Here is a 26,453-nt window from a genome sequence, read left to right as displayed (position 1 = left end):
CCGGGTCTATGACAAAGTGGCTTGTGCAATGTCCTATGTTCATTAGGCACAATGGAAAGTCGCCACACAGCAATTGTACCACAACTGCGCCAAAAATAGACAAAAACCCCACTGATAAATTTCCCGTACCCATTGATTTCTATGAAAAACAAAACCATTGTGAAGAGCCCTAATTTGAATCAGTGATCGGGGCTCATTTAATTTACGCTTTTCTCTTTTTTTCTGTTATATTTGTGACTTTACTGGGTGCATTTGCATATTCCGGCCAAAATTTTCACTCAAACTTTCTCACTTGCTTAGCAAACTTAGAATTTAAAATGCAGATGTGGAAGTACAAAAAAAGTCACAATTTTGGTGCAAAATCACTTTAAAATGGCGCAATTTTGGCACTAAATATACTCCAGTCCCAAACAGGCGTAAGGAATAATTTTAGAAAGGGATTGCAGAACAATTTGCACCTTTCATGCAACTTTAAAAAAAAAGGCAAAAAACCAACAGACACGAGTGCTTGATATATCATCCTCTAAGATAAAGGAAACAAGTCCAAAACCCGGAAATAGCAAAAAAGAGACACACACAAGATGTCCTGACTAAAAATAAATGACACCAATAGGGTTTAAAAGATACCTAAACATATTCTAGGTGGATAAAATAGCCAAATCTTTCTGGTTTGTATTGAAATGATAACATCTACTGTAGAGGCATGGATAGTAGTTGAATACTCAGAAGGTTATAAGCGCTAAATTTTTCAACATTTCCTCTGGGTTGCAGATGGGTAGAAGAGACAGATTCCTGGGGAATAGGGAAAATTCTGGCACCGTGCCCTGCCAGATGTATCTGAGAAATCACAACATCCATACACAGCTTGCTTAAAATCTAATTGAAAATTGTCAGCTTTGACTAGGACGGCAATGCTTTCCCTGCCTGATGTTCCGTTTTTTGGATATTATAAAGTCATTTTACACAAACACTCACATGTACATCCATTGAGATGCTATTGATGTTACCTTAATTAACGCATACAGAAAAAGCGAACACCTAAAGAACCCCATCCAACGCATGTGCTTGATTCTTTGAAAACACACAAGCGTTACGATCAAGGAGGCATCATAGTCCATTATCATGCCCGGCACGTCACACACTTATTAGATTATGATTAATGATCAATCCGAATTTTTAACAAAATCCAATATATTTTCAGAAGGAGTGAAAGGATTTTTTAATTGGTCATATGTTTCTAATCTATAGCAAAAACGTAAAGGGTTTGAAGTGATCAGGATAGTAATGACCTAATCTTCGAATAAACTATCAATATCAGATCAGTGGAAGACTCACTACTAGGACGATGATAGAGGTAAAGACTGAAGAGACTACAAAAGTTACTGGTGGCATACAAATTCACAAGCTGTTTCACTGTGTAGGAGAATGTCCCCCTCCCAATGTGTGCTGAAACGTCATCTGCTTCAGTGAGGGAGGGGTAAAGTGTTCTTGCACAGTATAACTGCCTGTGAAACTAAAGTACAGAGGGCCTCTGGTAACACTCCCAGTGTTATTAGCATAATTTGTGATTTTAGATGGGGGCTAAGGATAACGGGTACTAGAAGATTACCACAGTCACATGTGTAATAAGTTTTATGAGAGATAAATTAACCTGATAATGTGCCTAATAACTTAACTTTTTACAACCAGTCCCTAGATAGACTCATCTTCTCTACTAAGGGTAATCTGGGAAATATGGTTTAGGAATGGAAAGATTTAATCATTAGCCTCCTTAGCTGCCTGGTGGATGGATCTGTGAAGAGTTTCAGATACCCTGCTAAGCACATAAGTAAAAACACAAAAAATACAGAGAAGCTGCTTTCCATAATGAAATATATCACAATTTTTACCTTAACTATTCATTTCTAGAATAAGAAAAACATTGGTTTTAACGCTGTAAAGAGGTTTTCCCATGAAAGATAGTTCTCAAATTTTAATCCCCTAGTGATGTTAGCAAGATATTGCTGTATTGTATAGCAGTGTTATTGCTGTTTTAGTGATGGTCAGTGCAAGATTCCAGAGTGTGGGTGAGGACTCTCTTAGCAGACACTTCATGATTCCTCTGTACTGTGATATGCTGTGTGTTGAAAATATTTTCATAGTACAGGGTTTATTACACTTTTATTTAGCTTCTGAACATTCTAGTAGTATCTGACACATAAAAAAAGAGAGATGAGAGATTATGGGATCTATCAGATGGATATTAGACACAATGACACTCCTGCTCTACTATATCTCTGCGATGACACACACACAGTCAGCGCTGCTATAACTCCTTCCCCTGCTTTAGAGATCTTATCTTGTAGAGTTAGTCTTCTCACACTGCTTCTTGCTGGCAGTGTCTGAGCTCGACTTGAAATGCAGGATGGAGGGGCTGGAGACAGAGAGCACTGCAGCGTGCAGATAGTAGAAGCTATTTATGAGAAGATTTTGCCCGACCCTAGTCAGAAGATCAACAGTCAAATCCCAGGGCAACTGAAACTGTATACACCAGGGTTGATTAGAGTGAATTAGAGAATGGGTTATTTTGTTATACCGAGTGTATTTAAGAATCTCCATTGGAATAGTCCGTTAAGGAACCAGTCCTTATTGGCTCTGGCATGAAACCACAGAATCAATTCTTTCAATACTTTTAACTCCACCAATTTTGATGCAGAATTTTTTCTCTAGACAATTCTCTCACCATCACCACCAACGAGCAATCAATTCTGTTAGTTTCCACATTTTGTACACTGTACTGTTACTGTTACAGCAGAACGCCTGACGCCACAACTGACACTTGAAAACCTAATTAACATATTGGGTGCTGAAACTTTATATATTGTTTGCTATGGGAAATAAAACAACCTACTTTGACTCTATGGCACAAGGATGTGACAAGGATAAATGGCTTGGATGCCTTTCTAGAAAATATAATATTACAATATATCTGCAATAGATAATGGAACTGAGTTGTGGTTTTCAGGGATATAGTTCACATTGTGAAACAATTGTGTTGTTTAACAGCTTAAGTGCATTGAGTGGTACTATTAATCCTTAAGTGTAAGCTCTTGAACCAATATGTTGTTACAGTCCAAGGACACCAAGCATTGTACTCCCAGTTGGTTTTAGCAGTTTACACTGCTGCATTAGAGGCCCTGGGTTATAGAAAGAGTTAAACGCAGGATTCATGGGTTATCTACTTATGGGAACCGGCACCAGATTGATGCAAAAAGAAATATCCTTGTATTAGCTGCAGAAGGTATCAGTCAGTGTCAAACACGCTACAGAACATTAATAGAATGATTGAATCCTGGGGACTTGGGCATATTTCTATAGAGCTAATAGTTAAAAGAGGTTCCAGTGACTGCAAGGTTCCAGGCATTCATCCTGACCAGACAAAGATGGCATTGGGGAGACCATTGTGCGCCCTATTTTTTTGTTAAATATCCATATGCCAATGTAATGCTGTCAGCTGGACGGCAGAGATATATTATAAAAGGACTGGGTAAATAGCGATCTGTCTTTTCCGTTAATGGAATTGGCAGGGAATTTGGAATGGTCTAATGTGCGTTACATTATCAAACATCCCTACAGAGTTGTTAGTAATAGGTATTTAGTATAGGGATGAATAAAATAGGAACAAGTTCTAATGCAGCTGCTGGTGAGTGACCTCTCGGACTTGGTAATGAAATGGGTGCGTAGCTCTTTCAGTCGGGCTAGATCTTCTTCTGCCTTTGGAAGCCCCGTGGAGAGTGGGTGTCCACAAGAGAAATTGGGGGATTAATTATGGTACAGAACAGAAAAAAATGTCCAAAGGGAGCCTTTGAACTTCTGGTTGAATTTTCTGTAGAACCAATTGACTTCAAAGCTTCAGCAAAATGGGATCCTGACAGGGCTGAGAAGAAGGGGCAGAGCTGGCCTGTAGTCATATCTAATCATCTCCAGAGCCAGATACAAAGTGTATACTGGTTCCTCCTAACAACACATGAGATGGGTCTGGTTAAATCCTGACAGGAGAAAGATTAAGATCCAATATCTCTGCTTTGTATTACAGAGAGAACACCTTTGGCCTCACGAGCGGGTGATTGCGCACAGGTCAGAGTTATATTAGGTGGAATTTGTAGAACACTTTTCATACGACTCAAACACTCAAGAGTATAAACTATGTTTACACTATATATACATATTTATCATTGCCCCTAATATGTACTCAATACATGAGATAATAAGGAGATCAAGGGCTACTTTTTGACCACTTACAAGTCTTAAGTTTTGTATTTAAAGTACATCTACCAGCTGACATCACCGGCAGTCTGAGGGATTTGCAGGCAGGACCTGGCTGTATAAAGAACAGTGAGACGTGCATAACTTATTAGCCTCTGGAGGCGCTCTAGTGACGTAAGCCTTTGTGCCTCCGACTCATTACCTGATTTTATAAAAGTATTTTTTTACAAAATCGGCCCATTCCAAGGATTAATATAAAGAGTATCAGAATGAAGACACGGCGCTGAGTAAGTACATTATAAAAGTCTTCCTTCAGTATATCTAATGTAAGATGCCCTTTAATGCAAATTTACTTACCAGGTCCTGTCGCGATCCCCGATCCGGGTGGTCCGACGAAGATGAAGTCCGGCGCGATTCACGTAGCTCGTGCGCCCGAGTTCATATATCCGTTGCTTCCCCGGAGTTCACCCTGTTATTCCCAGTACATGTAAGTTTGTGTTTTGCGACACAATTTGAAATGTTAAATCCCGCGCGTAGTCCGAATCCGACGGGTTGTCCGAAGTCCCGTCCCCCAATTTGTGTCACGTGCAAGCCGGCGTCCATGTGGCAAAATCCAATCGCGACACAATCCCCAGCGCAATGCGGCGTGGATCGGAAAATGTTGGAATATCCAACCAAAGTGTGGCTGCAGGACCCTTAGTAAATGAGCCCCATTGTGTCTCCATTGTTACAGACTGCAAAAAGTTGAATGTAGTCGGATCCTACAGTTATACTCCTATCTATCTGTGAGCTATATTTTCTCACCTACAAAAAGATTATCCAAATTTATAATGCTTTATTTCAGCCTATGTTTCCCTCCATTATGTCATATATGATGCCTTGTTAAGTCTACGTACTCTTTTTACCTTTTTTGTCTACAGATTAAATGTATATATCTTACACTCAAACACATACTCTAAGTGTGTGAATTGGGGTAAACCATAGGAATCCATCTAACTACTAAGTTTTTGTCCTGGTAAAGTGAAACCCAGGTCTCTGGTGGTAATTATCACCGGTGCTACCCACCAAGCTGCCCTAATTGTGTCCAATGTGTCAGCATTATACAAGCTGCATTTTTGTTCCTTATTACTTTTCTTTAATTTTTATAAGACAAAAACCTTATTATACATGTAACAAGCTACTGGTAGAAGGCGAATGAACAGCCCACATATCTCTGCTTCAGTAATCCTGAACATTAATTATACCTTTTCTAATTTTGTTATGTACTGGCAAAACATGAGCAATCACATCTTTCTTTTTGTAGAATCTCAGAACTCCAGTTCCTAGGCATTGCTATATGTCCGTATGTCTGGGTTGTTCAGAAAGTACAAATATACCATAGTCCGACAGTGTCTGTTGGTGTCTTTAACCTCAGATCCAAGCATTGTCCTGTGTCCATAAGAATGATAGGAGAGGAGTTCTCTGTTAATACAGAGTACAATGGAGAAATTTTACTTGGTTGTATATTGGGCTCCTGGATGGTGACCGTATTATATCTCCATATACAGACCACACAGATTATCAACAGCCCTGGGAATGTGTTGTCCTAGTGGGGTTGTGAGTTTAGCCTTCTATCATAGTATCATAGTAAATAAGGTTAGAAAAAGACATCAGTCCATAAAGTCCAACTTACATACATACATACATTATACCGCGGTTTTCCAGAAGAAGGCAAAGACCCTGCACGGCTGAATCCAATTGGCCAAAAGCAGGATAAAATTCCTTCCTGACCCCTAATATGACGGTCAGAATAAGTCCCTGGATCAACAGAAACTACTAACAAAAAGTTTTATTGCTTAATTCAGAAAAAAAGTTGCTTGATATTGGCATTTAAATCAGCTGCATTACTCATAACTAGCAGACTAGTATCTTTTTTTGCAATATTCTCCTTGTGCAGGCTCTAATAATTAGTTATATCTTACCTGGTAAGATTTAATTGTAAAATCACTACCATAGAATTAAATAGAGCAGCAGGATGCATGCTCGTCCTGCACCTCCAGCAATTATTGAGTACGGAACCCTGACGCTCCCCTGCTCCTCACCCCTCATCCCTACATAGGAAGATGAGGGGCCGCATCGCAAATCTGCCAAAATATAATCCCATATTTTGCGCACAGCTGCTCATGTTCCTATGGAGAAAGGGTGGTAAGGAACACTCACACCTCCGAACCTCCTCTCCCAGCCCTGTGCTTGCACGAGATCCAGTCCGGGCGATAACACGGCCGTCTGAATGAGCCATAAGACATAAGAATAAGATTGAAAACAAATGTTACCATTTTTTTGGATTTAACCATATAACTTATTTAGGCAAAAAAGGTTAAAAAGTTATTGACGATTTAATAATTGGAGCCCAGTGCCAGTGCACAGCATTATTGTAACATGCTGGCTTAGTCCAAACCAACCTTGTACAGCCATTGTAAGTCAATGTTTTTAGACTGTAAGACTGCATTCACACATTGCGTTGTTCAAGCACATTGTGGAGGATTTACTCCCTAACGAAGATCGTTTTAGACCTAAACGTTTGCTTTTGGAAATGTTTTGCCTTGTTGACCTCATCTGCGTTCAGGAGTAACTCCTCCCTAATGTGCTTGAATTGCATTTCAAAATCAAACGCAACATGTGAACACAACCTCACATCCACATGTATCAATGTAATTCCGGTTCTTCCTGCTCGATTGCTGGACAATTCTACTAAATATTTCCCGTAAAGCTCCTTTGAAATCCTTAATGCTCACCTGCAAGTCAGCACACAAGTGGCAGTAAATATTTCTCGGATAGAGTGTGTGTTATCTGACGACGCTCGCTCGTGTTTTCTTCAGGTTGATTAATTGTGCGCTCGCTGTATAATAACAAAGACAACATCATTGTTTCCCCATCAATGAAACCAAAGTATCTCGCCACAAACAAGCAGAAAGTAGCAACCGATTAAGAAATTAAAGCAATACAAGCAGATGTGCAAGGGTTGATGCTATCTCATCCAAATCAACTTGTACAACACATAATTCTTGGTGGGTTAAATCACTGCGTAACACTTGTCCTTTCTGTTAAGCCCCTTGGGTTAGGGGATTGCTAATGACAATCCCTGAGATTACAGGATTTAGCTTTGTATTTAGACAGGCAATTTGATGCGGAGTACGGGGTGAATAACTAGCCATTTCAGAAATAATTTTTCTGACTCGTAATTAAAGTTGCTTCTATTTATAGAGCCTGAAAAAATCCATTTAAAGGTTAGGGTGAGCGAGCATCTTGCAACTTTATAATGAGGAAGAGGATCAGTCCCTGATCATCATTTACCTGCAATGCACTCCGCTACAGCTTGTTGTTTAGATGGAGGTGTTGTTACCCAAGTTTGCACTACGCCCCCTATAGATGGCATAAGTGAAGGAGGCTTTCTACAACCCCCAGGTCCTCTTAATTAAAGATACCTATTCTTTCAATTTCTGAGTGCAGAGAATGTTGCACAGGGAACGGTAATTAATTTGGGTTCATGACAAGTAAAACAGGGAAAACCAAAAGGAGTGGGAAGAGGTGACACTTCTCGGTGACATAATCAATGCTTTCTTTTTCCCTCCCTCTCTTTCAGCTCTCTGGATCTGCTCCGCTCTGCCAACTCAACCTTGCTATATTAAACTCTTGCCTCCCTCCTCTCCTCCAGAGAACCTGGATCCGTTAATTAACAAACAAACGTCTTTCTCCTTTCCATGTCTCTCCCTACACTTCCAGGCCACTTTGTGACATTAACTCCCTTCCTCCTCGTTCGCTCCATACCAGGGATTCAGGCTTTTTCTAGTATTTCTTTTTTGTTTTTCTCTTTTCTGCCAATTTAGTGATCTAGACAAAGACTTTTGGAATAACAATGACAGCACAGCCCACCAGAAATGGAGCTCTTACCCTCCAAAGGAGTTTATCCTAAACATTTCACCTTACGCCCCCTATGGTGACCCAAGGCTGGCCCTCAAGTGAGTCTTTCAATTGCCTGGTATGGTCGTATGTAGTGAGTATGTACAACTCCCCAACTCCTCTCACACGCCTCCTCCCACCTGCTCCTCTAACCCTCGCTCCACTTCACCCCCATGGGCGGATAAGCCATGGAGACGAGCAACCCATCCTAGCTTCCACTAACGGACACGCCTACTATCTAGCCTCCCCTAAACTCTCCTCCTTATCCATTTTATGCCAGGAAGGGTTGCCCGTTTTAGCAGAGTGTGCTCTACATCCGCACTGTGTGGTCTGATTCACTAACACGCCTCTTTCTTCCTGTGGCTGGCTAGCTGTCTGGTGCCTTTCCCGACAGAATTTCTCCATGTTAACCCTATGTTGTTTCTTGAGATGTGGAACTTTTTACCGTCATCATTCCCGGGCTGCCGTCTTCCTCCCTCTTCTAACGAAAGATGCTTTGGGTTATTTTTGTATATGTTGTATAATGCTACTGGTTTGCAGTGCTGACCTATCTCTCTTTCTCTCTTTTTCTGGTGTCTTTGTGTGTGTATATGTTTATCCCCCCACTGTGTGTTTTTGTCTTCACCTTTGCGTGTCCTTTCTTTTCACGTGGGAATATTTCAGTGGCACAGTATTGTCTGGTAGTAAATCAGCGGCATGTGGCACCTCTGGTTTATTGGATAAAGATGGCCGGATGGGGGACAAGCAGTTTCGAAGTGAAACCATGAAGATCAGTATGTCTTCCCAAAGCCATCACAGCGAACCAGGCCTGGGAAAGCCAGGAAGAGGTCGTTGGCACACCGTACAGAGCCACATGGCATCCGGGAATCTCAGAACCAAGTGAGTGTTAGAAAAGTTCAAAAACTCTTTCCTAGAAGCCAAAACCTATATTATTGCACCAACTCCAGTCAACTTATAATATCTTTGATACCACATTTTCTCCTTGAGTCAAAAAATAGACAATTAGTAGCATCTGTAGAGTGCAAATGTACTTCCATAGAATATAGGGTGACCTTGAAGAAGTAAGAAAACATTACAATAAAATATTCACAAATTCTATGCTGATGATCTATTAAGACGAAATAGGAACAAACAGCAAATAAGTATGATAGAATCTTTTCATCATATCTTTATATTTCTGTGATATGCATGCATAGAACATTCAGTTATGTTCAGGAAACATTTATCATACAGCCCAATCCTGTTTAATATTAATATGATGTTGAGGTTTGGATTACTTTTAGCATTATTGCATCCTTTGTATGCAGATTTTATAGTCAGAACATCCTCAAGTAGGTTCTTTATGTAATTGTATTTGTTAAAAATTCTGATTTATATTTCAGGCCAAGATGAGAATGGTCTGATGTGACTGCTGTCAAAATGATTTTCCTCTCTTTAAAGAGCAGTTAGAAAAGTGGTTGCTACACATACTCATCCTTTAAGAGATCTCTATGATTAGAAAAAAAAGGATCTGCTTTTTCCCAGAAACAGTGTCACTCTTAAAAATAGAAGGGGTTGTCAGCTTAATAAGGGCAGCGTATTACAGCTGATCCGTTCTATTAGTTGCTAAAACGGCAAAATAAAGATTTCCTTGTTTAAATTTCAATAGCGTTGATAAAATACACCAGACACATAGGGGCAAATTTACTTACCTGGCGCATTCGCGATCCAGCGGCGCGTTCTCTGCTCTGGATTCGGGTCCGGCCGGGATTTAAGAAGGTAGTTCCTCCGCCGTCCACCAGGTGGCGCTGCTGCGCTGAAAGTCATCTCATCGCGCCGGAATGCACCACCTCGGACCAGGTGAAGGTAAGCGCTCCCCAAGCGACACTTTTTCGGTTTTCAAATGCGGCGGTTTTTCCGAATACGTCGGGTTTGCGTTCGGCCACGCCCCCCGATTTCCGTCGCGCACATGCCGGCGCCGATGCGCCACAATCCGATCGCGTGCGCCACAATCCCGGGGCAATTCAGGTACAATCGGCACAAATCGGAAATATTCGGGTAACACGTCGGGAAAACGCGAATCGGGCCCTTAGTAAATGACCCCCATAGTTTATAAGTCTGATATATTCATGAGCAGGCCACTCCCTCTGCATGTTCCATGGAGCATGTTCTCTAGGAATGGAACGGCCTCAGAAACAGAGGGGCATCTATTAATTTGGGCACAGGATGGCGCTGGAAATGTTCTATATTTTTCCCGACTATCCCGGAGGAGTCGGGATAGTCGGAAACATCTGTTATTTCTGGTGCAAACTCGTTAAGAATGATCCGCAACAATTCTGCACCCAAAAAAACAAAAGATCCCGGCATTGTTTAGGCGCAGATACGATAATACATGTCCCCCATTTTTGGGCTCTTTGTAAGCCTTTGTTTCAATGGCTAGCACATGGCCACATGTAATTCAATGGGTTCACACAAATGACTATGGTTATATAGCCCCATTTGTAGGCCAACTGCACATGACGATGACACCCAGGGCATAAACAATGGACCATTAATTTTTTAGACATTATTATTATTTTTTTATAGTGAACTCCAAAATGTACTTTGAGCAAGGTGCATTAGAAAAATATAAAAATCACTAACAATTTAAAAAAAAAATCCTCAATGTAGGCCATATCTTATAAAAAACTTCATTGCCAAACAGCTGGGTGCACATTTGTGTGAAACCCCTCTAAGGCCTCATGCACATACAAGTTAGAAACAGTGGAAAGTGATTCCCTGTTTGCAATCCGTTTCGGACAGCTGGAGATCGGTAGGCAATCACTGCTCACCCGGCTCCACTATATAAGAAATGATTGACCACCCCGAAATTCTGGGCAGGAATAGGTCTCAAATCTATAATTTGAGGAACAGGCGCTCGCCATGCTCAAAGTGCATAATAGACCTCATTGGGGACTGTGAATTAGTTGATGTTTTTAGTTCATGACCCACAAAAATGGTTATGTGCATGATGTCTAAATAAGGTTCAAGCATGTGATCATTAAAAAGGGGTGTCAAAAGGTGTGCTTTTTTTATTTTTGTGTTCAAGTGGATAAAACTTGACCAGAAAGCCCCTGAACAAGCATGGCACATGGATGCTAATAGCATAATAAACTAGTGAATATATTAGGGAACAGGAAACTGTTTTAGTTTCTGAATTTTTAATGCCGCCACATGAGTTTACTGCAAAGGGGCCCACTGAGGCTCTCCCTTAGGGGCCTACTGCATCCTGGAGCCAACCCTGCCTTTCCTAACCATAGACATCCCCTGTAATGCAGTCATCTCAATAATTTACATTGCATATAATAAGCTGTTCAATTACTAAAATCTATGACTAGTCTGCAGCACTCAAGGCAAGGCAGCAAAGGCTCATCAGAGAGGTCAGATGACAATTGAATTTAGCCAATAAATGCCAAATAATTCTGGCACCGGCGTGTATAAATTCTATCACACTACGCAGCCCCTGATCAGTATGCCGATATATCTAATACCTTGTTGTCAACATTCAAAGGCTGAAATCAATGCCATTTGTACGTTCTGGACCCAAACCTGGCAAGGCTAATGTTTCTCATCAATGCAGCTCTGTCGCAGTTTTCGTAACAGGTTATAATAGTGACTGGAGACAAAGAGGACATAAAACATTTGTGAGGGCTGACAAGACGATATGTTAATAAGATCATTATAACTCATTAACTAAAATCCTAAAGAGCAATCCGCAGCAGGGAATTGTGTGTGAATATTCGGAATGACCTGTACTGGACTCCACAAACTCTATAATGTTCATCTATGTCCATGACACTGGCAATTTGTTTGTTCAAATTGAAAAGAAAAAATATTAACTTTTTAGTTAAGAAACTTCACCTTTATTGTCTGTAGGATATGTTTCACTTTGCGGTTAAGCATTTGTTTTTTAACCTCCAAACTATTATAAGGGAAAAAGATGGACAAACTTACATGTGTTGAGTGACATCCAACCCTGATTAACACCAAACACCTGACACTGCCTATTCCTCCCAAATTCTCAGCTTCCATGCCCATGCTCTTCACCTCCCCTTAGGTTACTATGACCTATCAGCTCCCCATCTATTAACTTTACATGCAGGGGCGTTACTATAGCGGTAGCAGCCATAGCAGCCACTATGGGGCCCGCAGTGTCAGGGGGCCCCGTCATCCGACCTGATACAATAAAGAATGGAGGATGTGCACCATTATATCTATATTGCACTGCACATTGTCCAGCATATTATGTATGTAACATATACTGTGATGTATATATGCAGTATCTGTGATGTGTATATGGTGTCTGTATACATTGTATGTGAGTTTGTTGCAGATGGCCCTGTACATCCTCTCAGTTTACATGCAGTGGAAAGTTATTCCCTGCTTGTGACCCGGTTTGGACGGCTGGAGTTCCCTCTCGGCTTACATTCCCCACAGCTCCGAGTCCTCTCAGTTTGCATACCCCACATATCCTTGTCCCCTAAGGTTTACATGGCACATAACTCTTTATCCCCTCAGTTTACATACCCAAGAGTTCCTGAGTTCTGTAGCTTCATGAGCTGTTACAATGAGCAAAGCATGTCTGTAGCACCTGGTGTGTCCTTAGCATCTGGTATAATGTTATTCTAGCCATAGGAGTGGCCTTTTTACAGTTACACATAGAGGCCACATTTATGAAGCAATCTGCGCCAGTATTCTGGTATAGATCGCACATAAATACATGTGCAAACTTGGGAAAACGTGTTTCCGTCAGTTTTGTGTCACAGCTGCAACATAACACTGTGCACCTTAAGGGGGCATTCTGGTGCGCATTTGCACTGACCACCACATTTATGTTGGAAGTTGCACATTGTGGGTCCAAAAAAACTGGTGCACTCAGTTTAAACATTTTGGGTGCATGCAGGTTGTGCCACAGGGTGCACTCTAGTGTGGCATACTTCCCGTACTAATAATAACTGTGGCCCAGAGAGAATCATTTCCTCCTCTATCTGCCCCATTAACTAGATTAATCAGCTCTGCCGTTTGTAAGGAAACTATGGGCATGTTTATCAGGGCCTCTGCGCTGCGAAAATGGTCTATAACACCCAGCCAGCAGATAAACCTGCTCAACTCCCTATGCATATGAAGATTGCCAGCCCACTCCAGCCCTGGCCACCAGGGGCGTAACTTGAGGGTGGGGTCGCAACCGGGCCCGAGAGGCTTAGGGGGCCCCTTAAGGTGTCAATGTCCCGTATGAGGAGACTAGTATTATGTACCATAGATTATAGTTAGGGGCCTGGTACAGACTTTGCACTGGGGCCGTCATCTTTAAGTTACGCCACTTCCATGTCAAGGAGCTGGTGAATGGGGTTAATGATCGCATTGCCTGACGGTTTGCAAGGCAATTCAATTATTTCAGGGTTTCTATGCCAGTTTTCTAAATGTCCGTCTATGCATCCTACTCAACTCTTCCTGCTCTATAACATACTGCCTGTAAATAGGCCCTAATGATAAAACCACTCATTTCCTCCTGTTCTAAAATATGCCCCCCCCCCCCCAAGACCTGCTAATTATCTCCTGCTCTATAACATTCTGTCTGATGATTAAACAGCATTATGAAGTTGACAGGTTCTCTTAATGGTGAAGGCAAATTAAACTAATGAACACTTAATAAAATAAAATGCAAATGTAATTATGATTAGCACTTTTAGACAAGTCCATTTTAATAGCGTGATCTCTTTTTCTGTTGCCTTAGTTTGCAGCGCTGTCCTCCTTTGCCCCAGTGATGTCATTACTTCAGGGTAAAGTGGACATCTGGTTACAAGTCCCAAGATACAGACATGATGCATGGAGAGAATAACTTCTATTTCCAATCAGCTCTAGTATCTAGCCACGTACTAGCCTGTGCCCAGCGTTGCACTGATTTGGTAGCAGTCTCCCTTCTCTCTATAACCTCAGATACTTGTAGACACTTCTTCAGCGTCACTGATTGAAATGAGCACTTTTTATTAAATTGGCATTTACACTCCCGTCACAGAGAGCTTTCCGTTCAGATGAGTTGACATTTTTCATCATGTAATATTTCAGATTGAAACTTAAAGAGGAGCGGTCAGGTGCTTATTGACCTGTGGTTTAGGGTCCCAAATATATCTGTATTAAGGCTGTATGTGGACATAATTAAAAAAAAATAAAAATTAAAAATGCGGCACATCAGACTCACATCTTCATATCCCACACCGTCACATCCTTTTGTGATGCTGGAAGTGAAGCCTGGATACTACGCATGCGCTGTAGCTACTGTTTTTACGCAGTGAAGCTAGAGTGTACTATGCCGGCTTCACTTGCCACAGGGTGCAGGTGCCAAGGGAACGAGGAACATGGAAAGTAAAAAGTTTATTTTATTATGACAATTGAACCACAGTTCCATAAGGACCTGTGGATGGTTGAGTGGGCCAAATCACCCTGACCGGTTCCCTTTAAGTACATTGGGAGAATTTACTGAATAGATTTCCTAAAATATTTAGAAGCTTATGAAATTCTTATTAATAAGGATACATAGAAATGATATAGCATTTGTGAAGGTTTCACTTCTAACAAAAGAAGGGTTAGCAATAGAAGACCATACTTTATGGCATCTCCTTTGAATGTCCTATCAATACACTTAGTCAGAATGTCCCTTTAATTAATACACAATCTTTATTCAGTGTAGAAGACAGTGTAGGCCATTTAGTTTTTCTTAAAACAGAAATTTTTTATTTTGCATTAGTGTTTTTCAAGGCAGGGCCTTCCAAGAGCCAACCGTTTTTCTTGTTTTTTTTCATCAATATAAAGATTTGGTTTTTGTTATACTGTTCGACTTTCTGATTATGTTACATGTAAAACCTGAATCTGGCCACAGTAGTTGATTAATTTTCTTCTTCACCTACGTACCCAAAGCTGCATCCTAGAGTTGTATCCCGATCCCAGAATACTTATGAGTTTACAGAGATGCTATATAAAGCTTTCACCGACAACCTACTCACCATCTGGCAATGTGGCACATGTGCATCAAAATACAAAGTGCTTGGCGAGAACCAATATTTAACCTTTTGGTTGCTTCTTACTGAAGGAACAGCCTTATTGAGAGGGCTCGTCTTTAAAATCCTGGCCCTCACTAAGATCCCATTTTCTTTGTTTTTCTTCCCTTAAATAAAATGTGAAAGTTGAAACAGCAGATTCCTTATAAGGGCTTTTAACCTTTTGATGAATCTGCCGCACATTGCACTGGAAGACCTGCTTGGCCAATGCACCAATGTTACAAAAAATGTTAGTGTTTTAAGTTAAGCATAAATTAGTGTTCTATGGTAACATTTTTTTCTAAAAATAATGGCCATTGCCATTGTCATGTTCCTTTTTTTCTGATTCTACTAAATGCTTCATTCTGACTTCTCTCTGGTATAGACTTTCCCCACTGCATTGTCTATCCTTCACCTTTTCCTTTCTCTCTTCTTTTACACTTTGTCTAAGTTATGAAGATCCTACTCTGCCAGCAGCCACTACTCTTGATCACATTCCCATCTCTGGGGGAGACCTGAAATGTCAACGCCCTCGCACACTGCTTCGCCAACAGAGTCTTCAGCAACCTCTCAGCCTCCACCAAAAGCACAATCACTGCCAGCCAACTACCAGCCAGAGCCTGGGGCAACTCCAGCTGCAACAACAACCTCCATCATCCAGCAGCAGTAACACCAGCAATCCTCGTTCCCAACGCACGGCCCAGACCAGACCCCCACCTTCAGCCGGATCCAAGTACAGGTCAGCTGGCATCAGGAACCGGTCCAACCCAGGCAGCTGGGACCATGTGGTTGGTCAGATTCGAAATCGTGGCTTGGACATGAAATCTTTCCTGTAAGTCACTGTCCATTTCTTACAAACTACTCATTTTTTCCTGACATTCTTCACTTGTTTCCTTTCCATTCTACTCCATGCTTAGAAGGTAAATTAGTTACAATGATAATTATGTTAACCCCCTCATGACATACAACCATACAGCTAAATACGTCCTATTTTCACATGCCCTGTGCAGAAAGGACGTTTATAAACTTCATGACAATGGCCAACTTCAAATGGCTATATCTCCTGAACCCTGGCACCTAGAAACACTATTCTGGTGGCATATTAAAAAGTACAATATCTCCTTTAACATAATATGATTGTTTGTGGATGCTTCACAGAACCAGAGATATATACTAATAAGGTGGTAGTAAAAAAATTTTAAATTTTATATACAGCTTTCTATTTCCAAGATTGTAACTTTTATTGTGGATATCTCCGGTTCTGTGAAGCATCCATACACAATCCTTCATATCATATTAAAGTGGATATTCTCCTGTTTAATATGTGTTTCTAGTTGCTAGGGTGCAGGAGATTTAGGTGTTTGAAATGTGCCCCCATCCAGTTTGTTAGCTGAAGTCACAAAGCATAAGGAACTGCAGGAAAGATTTTGCAGAATGCACCCTATGCATATGGAGCTTAACTTGTAGTCATTTATCGGCTAATTTTATGACAAAACAAATATGTAATTAATACTTTGTGCAGTTTGCCTGTATGGTGTGCAGGGGGCGCCAGATTCAGGAATTGTTGCACTTGTTCTTCATGATTCTGCACTGCACTGCTCCAACGCACGTTAGGTGTGAACACATTTATGTCAGACTGTGCCCGATAAATGTGTGGGGCGGTCCGACTGTGCACCGGAACGCCCCTTTATGTGCAGAATTGTGTGTCATGCTGGGTATAATGCAGCTGCGACACAAATGAGCCGCAGGCACTTCTTAATAACATGTGCAAACAGTTTGCATTCCAAAAAACGTGCAAAGTCCAACAGAAAATTGGCCCATACTTCTGATCATTGTCCCTTAAATTCAATGAACAATCAACATGTTATCGGAGCCTGGTACTGGGTAGGACTTTTGCCTGCGTACACCCACATCTAGGCTTTCATCTGCACAATAGAGCTTAAATCCTTACCCCTTTAATGATGACTCTGCTGACATTTATCCAGTCTAGACAGCAAAGCCAAAAAGTCAGCTCTAGAAAACAAACGTACAAATAAACTAAAATAAGTGGCCAAAATAACATTTCACTTCTATAAGTCCATTTCTTGGCTCATGTGTATCAACCGAGGGCTACGATTGCTCTTTAGATCTCTATGATAAAACAGAGAATACAGACCGACCTGCAAACATCTATCATTTAAAAACTCAAATTTGTTTCGGAAAAACAATTTACACAAATTGATTTAGTTGTCAGATTGTTGACTGATACATGTATACATTATCTATAATTACATATCTTAGATAATTTGTTATCAAGCAGAGAAAGTGGCCTTAAAAGCGTGCAGTGATTTCCAGCTCAGTGTACTTATCTACGAGGGTGACTCCTTTAAAGGAGACCTTTCACATTCAGTTTCAATAATGTTTTTATTAGGTTAAAACAGGAACTAAAGCGTTATTCATCTAAATTGAAGCAGCGCTCCAATCGTCCTCTACATAAACTGTAATTATCATTACAAATATTGTACTTGTAAGAATAATTAGATCTACCCAACAGGTGACTACTATAATTTCAGAATACACAGTCATGAAATTATCAGTTTTTATAAAATTCATCATATTGCAGATTGTTATTTCTTTATAGACACAACCTGTAATTCTCTAAGGAACATTCAGAGTATTTACAAGCTCAAGGGAAAATGCTGCACACTGTCTTCTCATAGTTGGACCTTGTCGTTTTACAGGTGGTGCACAAAATATTGCTAAACTTTTTCCCTAGAACCAAAAAAAATTCAAAAGCCATCTACATTTTTTGTTTTGGTTGAGTACATGGTAGTTAAGTGGCCTGTTACACATTTCTCATAGGTTCAGGGTCTACAAATTGTATCTATGGTCTCTGACAAAGCTGCATCGAGCTTGGTGCCTAAAAAAGAGCAAGTCATCTAGAGCGGATGATCTAATATGTATAATGAGAGTTAAAAGGTTCCCCAATGATGTTCCCTGATCATCTATATACAAGATTTGGAATACAGAATTCAATACTCTACTCAATTTGGAATGTATAGTAGGAGAGCAGTGTGACACTTGGCCTACAACAGGGGTCTAGTAGAAAAATGCAAGAGAATAGGAATTTACAGGTTGTAGAGTTCATAGAACAGTGGATGCCGTGGCTTTTATTGTGAAATGTAGCCCTACTACTGTATGTGTCAGACCAATAAGACATGACCCAGGCAAGTTAGACTTGGGACCCTTTTTACTTATACCTAAACATAAACCACATGTGATGAAAATCTAGAACATACAGCAAGTACAGGGAGGGTTCATATCAGTATTTCTTGTTCAACAGTGCCAGTACACATGTCCGACACTTCCCCAGCCTTATCTCAATAACATAATTAACTTCTGGGAGGTATAGGCTTCAAAGGGCTGGGGATAGGTTAGACTGTCTGGAAAGGGTCTTTGGCTCTGTGTGTGTGTGGGGGGGGGACAAGTTTGGCTCAAAGGCTTTTCAAAATTTCCACTTTTTATACAAAGAAAATCTTAATATGCCAGTCATGGAGTTAGCCAGTATGGGCTCCAACAACCTTGGAAACTGAGATTTATAGAACTCTCAGTGGGAGCATAGGAAGTAGGTCATGTCTTGTCTCAACAGAATCCACAGATTCATCCAGATCTGATGAGAACAAACCCCTTGAACGAGAGTTGGGGGCAGCCTACTGTAAAGCTCTGTTTCACTGAGGAAAGTGAAAGGGGACTTTCAGCTGTTCAAGGTTGTGGACAAGTGTTATGCTATACTGTAGGTTGTGCCAAAAACTATAATGTACTACTTGCACCTCCCCAAACCCGAGCATTGGAAGACCTGACGGAAATGCGGCTGCACTCTCTTACACCCTAAGCTTCCATTCAAATTATTGATCATCCATAATATATACGGAAAGCCTGGGCCTGCCAAGACAGTCACTCATTGTTAGAAAACTTTTGTTTTGTGTAATAAGAGTTAGTTTCATTTATTGGGTGACTGTTGTATGAAATTCATAGCTGAACTGATTCCTTTAATGGGAACACAAAAATTAAATTCAGCTAAAAAAATATTGAAGAGTTAATCCGGTGGGAAGAAGTCTTGACAAAGCGCTCAAAATATTATAAAAAATAAAAAAATAAGCAACAAATGATTTGTCGTTCCCATTCTTATTGTCCTCATTGTTATAGAGTAGACACAATGGGGCACATTTACTTACCCGTCCCGTTGCATCCGCTGATCCGGAATGTCCGACGAGGATTCGGAGCTGGCGTGATTCACTTACATTAGCGCCCGATTTCTTGAATGTGTTGCTTCCCCCGCTCAGGTATGCCGGAGTTCACCATCTTTCCGGTGTCTGTGAGTTCTGATCTTGCGACACAACTTGAATTTTAAATTCTGCGATTTGTCCGAACAAGTTGAGTTGTCCAACGGCCACGCCCCTTGATTTGGGTTGCATGAAAGCTGGCACAGATGCGCCAAAATCCGATCGTGTGTGCCAGAAACCCCTGTCCAATTCAGGGCAAATCAGAAATATTCGGGAAACCCGACAGAAATGCGACCCACGGACCCTTAGTAAATGTGCCCCATAGTAAGGACTAAAATGGGTGCAATTTGAGATCTGTGAGGAGGGTCCTGTATTTTTCAGAAAGTTTCTTCCAAAAACATTTCCTCAACAGAAAACCCATTAGTCAGAAAAAACCTCAAAGAAAGCTAGTGTCTATCTATCTGAGTGTTTAATGATTAATATTACATCTCTTTGAAGATTAGATCACCTTTTAAGACAAATTAGCCATAAAATAGATGGCGGTAAGAGCTCCTTTGCTTCCTCTCACAATATTATGCCTTTTCCCCGTATTTTGACCCATTTTAATTTTTTATTGTTATTGCACAGAACAATGTTCCTTGCATCCAAGCCTGCAAATTAATAATTGTGTTTCTAGTTTGCCGTGGTACCAGACAGGCCTTGCCGTCTGCACTTAAGGTTACAAAAAGAGGCACAAAACACGTGTTTTATACTTTAATCTCATCAATTAACAGAGACTTCTACATGAAAGAGAACAATTAGTGTGTTGGCCAGAAGAGAAAAGCATCAGGAACAGAGAGATCTGTTGTCCCTCCGAGCACAGCTTCATTTATCCATTCTGTTCTGGCAACATTAAAGGTGCACAGTCACTTTTACAGAGAAAACATACATTTCATTTATCTGCCATCTGCATCCTCTCCTTTTCATGTGAAAATTTTCAGTATGTCAAAAAGTGAGGTTTTGAAAAAAATTAGGAAATGCTAGTACTAAAATACTTTCCCTTTAAGAAGAAGGGTATATAATCTCCATTCACAATAAATATAATGGTTGACCACCAGAACTTTGAGGATTATGCCCCTGCCAGTTCATATTTCCATGGCTGGTGTTTTGTATTTGGAGATACTTCATAATGTCATGTTCTTCTAATTGCCATAACTAGCAGTTATCTCTTTGATAGATGCATAATGGAGATGTTCTTATCTCACAGCACTACGGACATGAACAACATTGACTTTACTGGATAACTTCAGGAGGTTATACATACTCTCTCCTATATGGATATCTGCAAATGTGACATAGACGTAGAAGTTGCAGAAAATATTGTTGCGTCCTCCACTTATGTCAGGTTATGGGGGCTAGATGTTCATTTACTACAAATTGTTTAATCATTCCTTAAAGGGTTTGTCCATAGTGGACAACCCCTTTTTCAACAATTTAAACTGTAGTCAATTGCACATTATAATATAGTCAGTTTGGGCAGTAACCAGGGTGCAAGGCTTATAATACTCAAATGAACTACTAAGTTTCATCACAAGGGTACTAAAGAGAGGTGCATCCAGTCATGACACACATCTGTACAAGAGCCATTCCAGGACTTTTAAAGGTCCTTAAACTGCAGAACTGAAAGTTTACAGAAAGGACCACCTCTTCTTTCCCAAGAAGCTTGGTTCTGGTACCCTATGAAGGCATCAATTGTCAAACCTTTAAAATGGGCTAATTCATGGATCTATAGGATATCCATATAATGCATGGATGTTCCAGGTTTTTCAGATGCCGTATACACCACTTTGTACTAAGCTTGTATATTGAGGTACTGAGTGACAGATCCCCATATCTACACCTGAACCCTGAAGCGACACACAACATTGATCCCATTACCTGGGAAGGCACGGGCTCCTAAAGGATCCAAGTGCTCCACCAGTTACTCCAAAAGACTGATGGTTAACAACATTGATCATGTATTATTTCATTTGTCATTTGACATCATAGATGCCAAGAGTTTACAGCTTTCAATCTCCCACTGTAGCCTTTTTAGGACACCTACTTTGTGCGGAGAACCCCTTTTTATTAGCTAATGGTGAGCCCACCACAGTTACATCTAGTATGGGTCTGATGATAACACAATATTCATAGTGTCCTGACCTATAAGCAGGTCCACTTTATGTGAAGAAAACCACCTGGAGATGCACAGCACCTAATACAAGGTGAGGAACAGCCTGGGAGTCGCACCCTTATCTTTCACTCCCGGCAGCACATTGCAGTGAACATGCTAATAGCCAGTAAAGGGTTAAAGTACCATCCAGCTTCCTCGCCATCAGCAATACATATTCATGAAAACATAACAGCAGGGCTTACGCCTAGGACAAGCCATAGTAACGTTTTCCAAGTCCCAGCTCTTGTGCACATGCATAAATAGAAGGAATCAGGCTGTGGCCTCCTGTGTGGATAGCTGAAAATAAAACAGCCAGATGCCCCCACAACACACAGGAGACATGTTACCAGGAGAGAATGGCATGTTCCTGATTAGCGAATGAAGCAGCGTAGATCCTAAGTCATATATACATACAATGCTGTGTAAACAATGAAAGAAATCATAACTTACTTGTTTGTATTATTAACCGGACCTCAGTTCTTTTACGTATCCTAATACATTGCCAAGGTAGGTAGTACAATAGGTGACCAGAAGGGAGATACTTTCCACATTTACAGGGTAGGGGATATGTGTCAGATTTCTGGGGGTTTGACTGCTGGGTCCTTCGTGATCAGGAGAAGATCAGAAATCCCCTCAATCCTTAGTGCCCCATTACCCCAGTCACTGGGAGATCCAGGGGTAAGTGCTCCAGCAATCCTCAGTCCCCCATCACCCCAGTCACTGGGAGACTCAAGGGTCAGTGGTCCAGCAATCCTCAGTCCTCCATTACCCCAGTCACTGGGGGACCCAGCGGTCAGTGCTCCAGCAATCCTCAGTCCCCCATTACCCCAGTCAATGGGAGACCCAGGAGTCAGTGCTCCAGCAATCCTCAGTCCCCCATTGACCCAGTCACTGGGGGAATCAGGGGTCAGTGCTCCAGCAATCCTCAGTCCCCCATTACCCCAGTCACTGGGAGACCCAGGGGTCAGTGCTCCAGCAATCCTCGGTCCCCCATTCCCCCAGTCAGTTGGAGAAACATGGGTCAGTGCTCCAGCAATCCTCGGTCCCCCATTACCCCAGTCACTGGGAGAACCAGGGGTCAGTGCTCCAGCAATCCTCGATCCCCCATTCCCCCAGTCACTGAGAGACCCAGGGGTCAGTGCTCCAGCAGTCCTCAGTCCCCCATTACCACAGTCACTGGGAGAACCAGGGGTCAGTGCTCCAGCAATCCTCAGTCCCCCATTACCACAGTCACTGGGAGAACCAGGGGTCAGTGCTCCAGCAATCCTCGATCCCCCATTCCCCCAGTCACTGGGAGACCCAGGGGTCACTGCTCCAGCAATCCTCAGTCCCCCATTACCACAGTCACTGGGAGAACCAGGGGTCAGTGCTCCAGCAATCCTCAGTCCCTGATTGCCCCAGTCACTGGAAGATCCAGGGGTCGCAGCTCCAGCAATCCTCAGTCCCCCATTATCCTAATAATCGCAGCCATGGTTAAAAAAAAGGCCACAAACTATATAAATCTACTTTATAAAGTAGATGATATTTTATCAAATCAATTGATTGAAAAGTTCCAACCAATTTGAAACTAATCTAAATCCGGCTAGCTACGTGTGAACTTAATCAATTTTAAGTACCGGACATGGTTTTTCATTAAAGTCATTTCGGACGCAAACATTTTCTCTTGTTTGGAATTCGCATGCATTTAAGAATCTGTTTCACATGGAGAATTTCAATAATGAGAGGGCTGTAAAACCATCCGAAAGGCACTAATTAACATTTCCACGCCTGGTAGTTACCATTACGGAGCCTATGAAGACCAGGGAGATGGGAACTCTTGGGAGCCATAGCTGTCAATCACCATAAAACTTCATGATTTGGCACCCAACTTGTGAAAATTGCAGGTTCCAGCTTGTTTAGCTGTGGCTTACTTACTAATTGCCTACATTCCACTCATTATAGTTATCCGCCCTATCCCGAAAAAGTAGAGCTGGCAACCAGTCCCAGGTCTAGCAATACTGATTTTATACATGTAATATCTCATGTGGAAAACCTGTGCATTCAAGTGAATCAACCAGATGTTGTTATGTGAATCACGGGGCAAAGAAAGCAACAAATATTTTATGGAACATAGATTTAGTCTCTGATGTACACACCTAGCCATGCCCTTAATAATCGGCATAACTATTAAAGGGGTTTATCAGGGTCATAATATTGATGCATTTAGTCAGGATAGCTAATAAATATCCTATTAATAGGGGTCTGGCTCTTAGCACACAAACCATCAGTTCTTTGAGGATGGTGCATTGCTCAGGTGAGTTTTGCGATCTCATGAATCTTTACCCCCATGGTGTAAATAGAGTAGTGGAATGACATAAAAGTGCAATCATTTGCATTGCCACTTCTAAGTAGACATTGTACAGGTAGACAAATAAAAGTAAACTGTGAGAAGCAGGCCAAAGGTTGTACCCAGGTAATTCAAATAGCACAAGATTCCAGCACTTTCACAGAGGACGCTTGTAGTATTTCAACGTCTTTATTGCATCGATAAAAAGTCACAGCAGGTGCAGCATATAGACACGAAAAGATCTACGAGTTTCGTCCGGTTAGGACTTAGTCATGATCCCGCCACCAAAAGACAAAGACTAAACATTTAAACCCTGGGTCATACACCTGTTGGACGAGGTGTGGGTCACGTGATGTCTACCTGATAGGAAGTAGTAAAGTTTCATTCACGCCCCTCTTAGTGTGGAATGTGAATAGCGATCCACTACTGGTCCAACTTGAATAAAAACAATATAAAAGGAATGTATTAAACATTACTTGTTATAGGGAAACTAGTTGTAGGTTGTAAACACACATTTTATAAAGTACATTCAAGTATACGGGGGCAATTCGCTCCCTCCATATATAGGGAAACAACCTACACTAACTTAAGCCGGGATGCAGAGTATCACGGCTCAGACTGTGATAAAGTATATACAGTATTTATTTAAACCATATATAATAGACAATGCTATCTCCTATGTATTTAACATGGAGTGCATCCAATCCATCAGCACATAATGAAAAGACATTAGAATTCTATCTACCTGCTCAAAAGTGCATCATGTACCCATGCTGATGTAAAACTGTCAGTATCCTTTAAAATTCTTGTCCAAGACTTACCATGAATGGCCCTGGGTATGGGCATGGCCAGAGCAGAGAGCACAGACGCAATGTGCATGCGCCAGAACTGCGGCAGGCCAGAAAATCACATAGGAGAAAGTAGGCAGTCATGGCTAAGAGATGGAAGGGGGCAGGGTGTTCAGTACAAGCGACCATCAGGAGGCAGGCCAGCTTGACTGCTTTGTCAAGCTCCACACCTCCTTGACTGCATGAAAGCAAGAAATGTAAGTTATTTTTACATGCATGCAGCACTGACCTGTTATAAAAAAAAACCTGAAGAATACATGAAAGCTGCCAGATAAGATACTTATTGTGGTTTACATGGTTTCAGGCGGTGACAGGTTCCCTTTAAGGAATACAAAAGTACACAAGTGTCAGCCTTGAGTTTTGAGTGGTGTCAAGACTTTTTTCAATCACTGAGACTCCATTTAGCCATACGTGAGTGGAAATATAGTCCTGCATAAAGGCTATTTTACCTTATTGTAAATTGCATGACAATTTAGTACCCCACAGACCAATGGTGTCCATAAAGCATGCTGGATGGAAACTTCCACCTTTACCCACACTTATCTCTAGAGCAGGGTTACACCCCTGTGGCAGCTACAGAATGTAATCTATAACATCTGTAGAAGTGAAAGGGAATAGTAAATCAGCAAAAGGCATACACAAAAAGATAATTTATGTGTAATATGGAAAACCATTGGGTTCTTGGAAACCAATGTATTGCCCATCAGGCATTATTCTTTGCTAATTGTGATTTAAATGCAATAATTGTGGAAAAAAACTTTGTAACACGTCCAATTATTGTTCCATTGAAACATTTTCCCATAGGTCAGGCTGAGGCATAATGGTTATCAGACTGTTACCCATTATATGGACATGTATGACTACCATTACTTGGCCCAGTTGGGTGGCCTGCGCCCTACCGCAGAGTCTTTATAATGTATTAGATGGTTGTGGTGAAATGATCAACATTTTTGTATTCAACAGCTTGACTATTTCCGTGTGCTTTGTTCTTTTCCCTTCTGAGACTGCATACTGCTAAAAATATAATTTTTTTTTCATACTAGTGTCTTAAAATAGCTGCAGATGATCTAGTACAATGGCTTGCCTTTCATAGGGCCTTCTGACTATTGCTGCCTCTTCTGGCGAGAGGACAATAAACATGACATGCTTCAGTGTAATTCCTGTAGCCGGCAACATCTTCTGTCTTATCATAGCAAATCCAAAGGGGTTAATGCAGGAGTGGCTCCATCACGTCTCGCTCGCTGTACAGCAAGCGAGCGGCCGCCTTCTGTCTGACTAACCGGAGGAATCATATTTCAAGCTCTGTACTGTTCCATCACGAGGTTAATTAATCCTTTCTTGTAGTAGATTAAAATAACGGCGCCTCGTACCATGTCAAATAGGAGGGACTGAACATAAAGCCGTGCCCTATGACCATCACAATCCATTTATATGGTCAGTGTCCGCACCAGGATGGGAGCTCATCTCACTCAACTTTGTTTTCTATGTTAATACTGTAGGGGATGATGATGCCAAATTAGGTGACATAAAACCCCATCTGCATTCTGATTCATGTAGCATAGGTGGCCAAGGTGTTCATTCACTAGGACG

General features: G+C 41.3%; 1 protein-coding gene across 6 annotated transcripts in view; it reads left to right on the top strand.

Annotated features, from left to right (window-relative positions):
* Nucleotides 1–26,453, top strand: part of SYT7 (synaptotagmin 7) — a 298,312-nt gene that overhangs the window by 169,402 nt on the left and 102,457 nt on the right. For 3 of the 6 annotated variants that reach the window (XM_072118060.1, XM_072118059.1, XM_072118062.1), the window contains 3 exons: nt 8,112–8,243; nt 8,848–9,063; nt 15,688–16,068. The exons of 1 other annotated variant lie outside the window; for it this stretch is intronic. In XM_072118060.1, the coding sequence (XP_071974161.1) occupies nt 8,112–8,243; nt 8,848–9,063; nt 15,688–16,068 (729 nt within the window). The remainder of the gene's footprint in view (nt 1–8,111; nt 8,244–8,847; nt 9,064–15,687; nt 16,069–26,453) is intronic. 2 more of the 6 variants (XM_072118061.1, XM_072118063.1) reach the window with 1 other exon arrangement.

Source organism: Engystomops pustulosus, chromosome 7, assembly GCF_040894005.1.
Source record: "Engystomops pustulosus chromosome 7, aEngPut4.maternal, whole genome shotgun sequence".
Classification (NCBI taxonomy): domain Eukaryota; kingdom Metazoa; phylum Chordata; class Amphibia; order Anura; family Leptodactylidae; genus Engystomops; species Engystomops pustulosus.
This window is presented reverse-complemented; position numbering and strand designations above follow the sequence as displayed.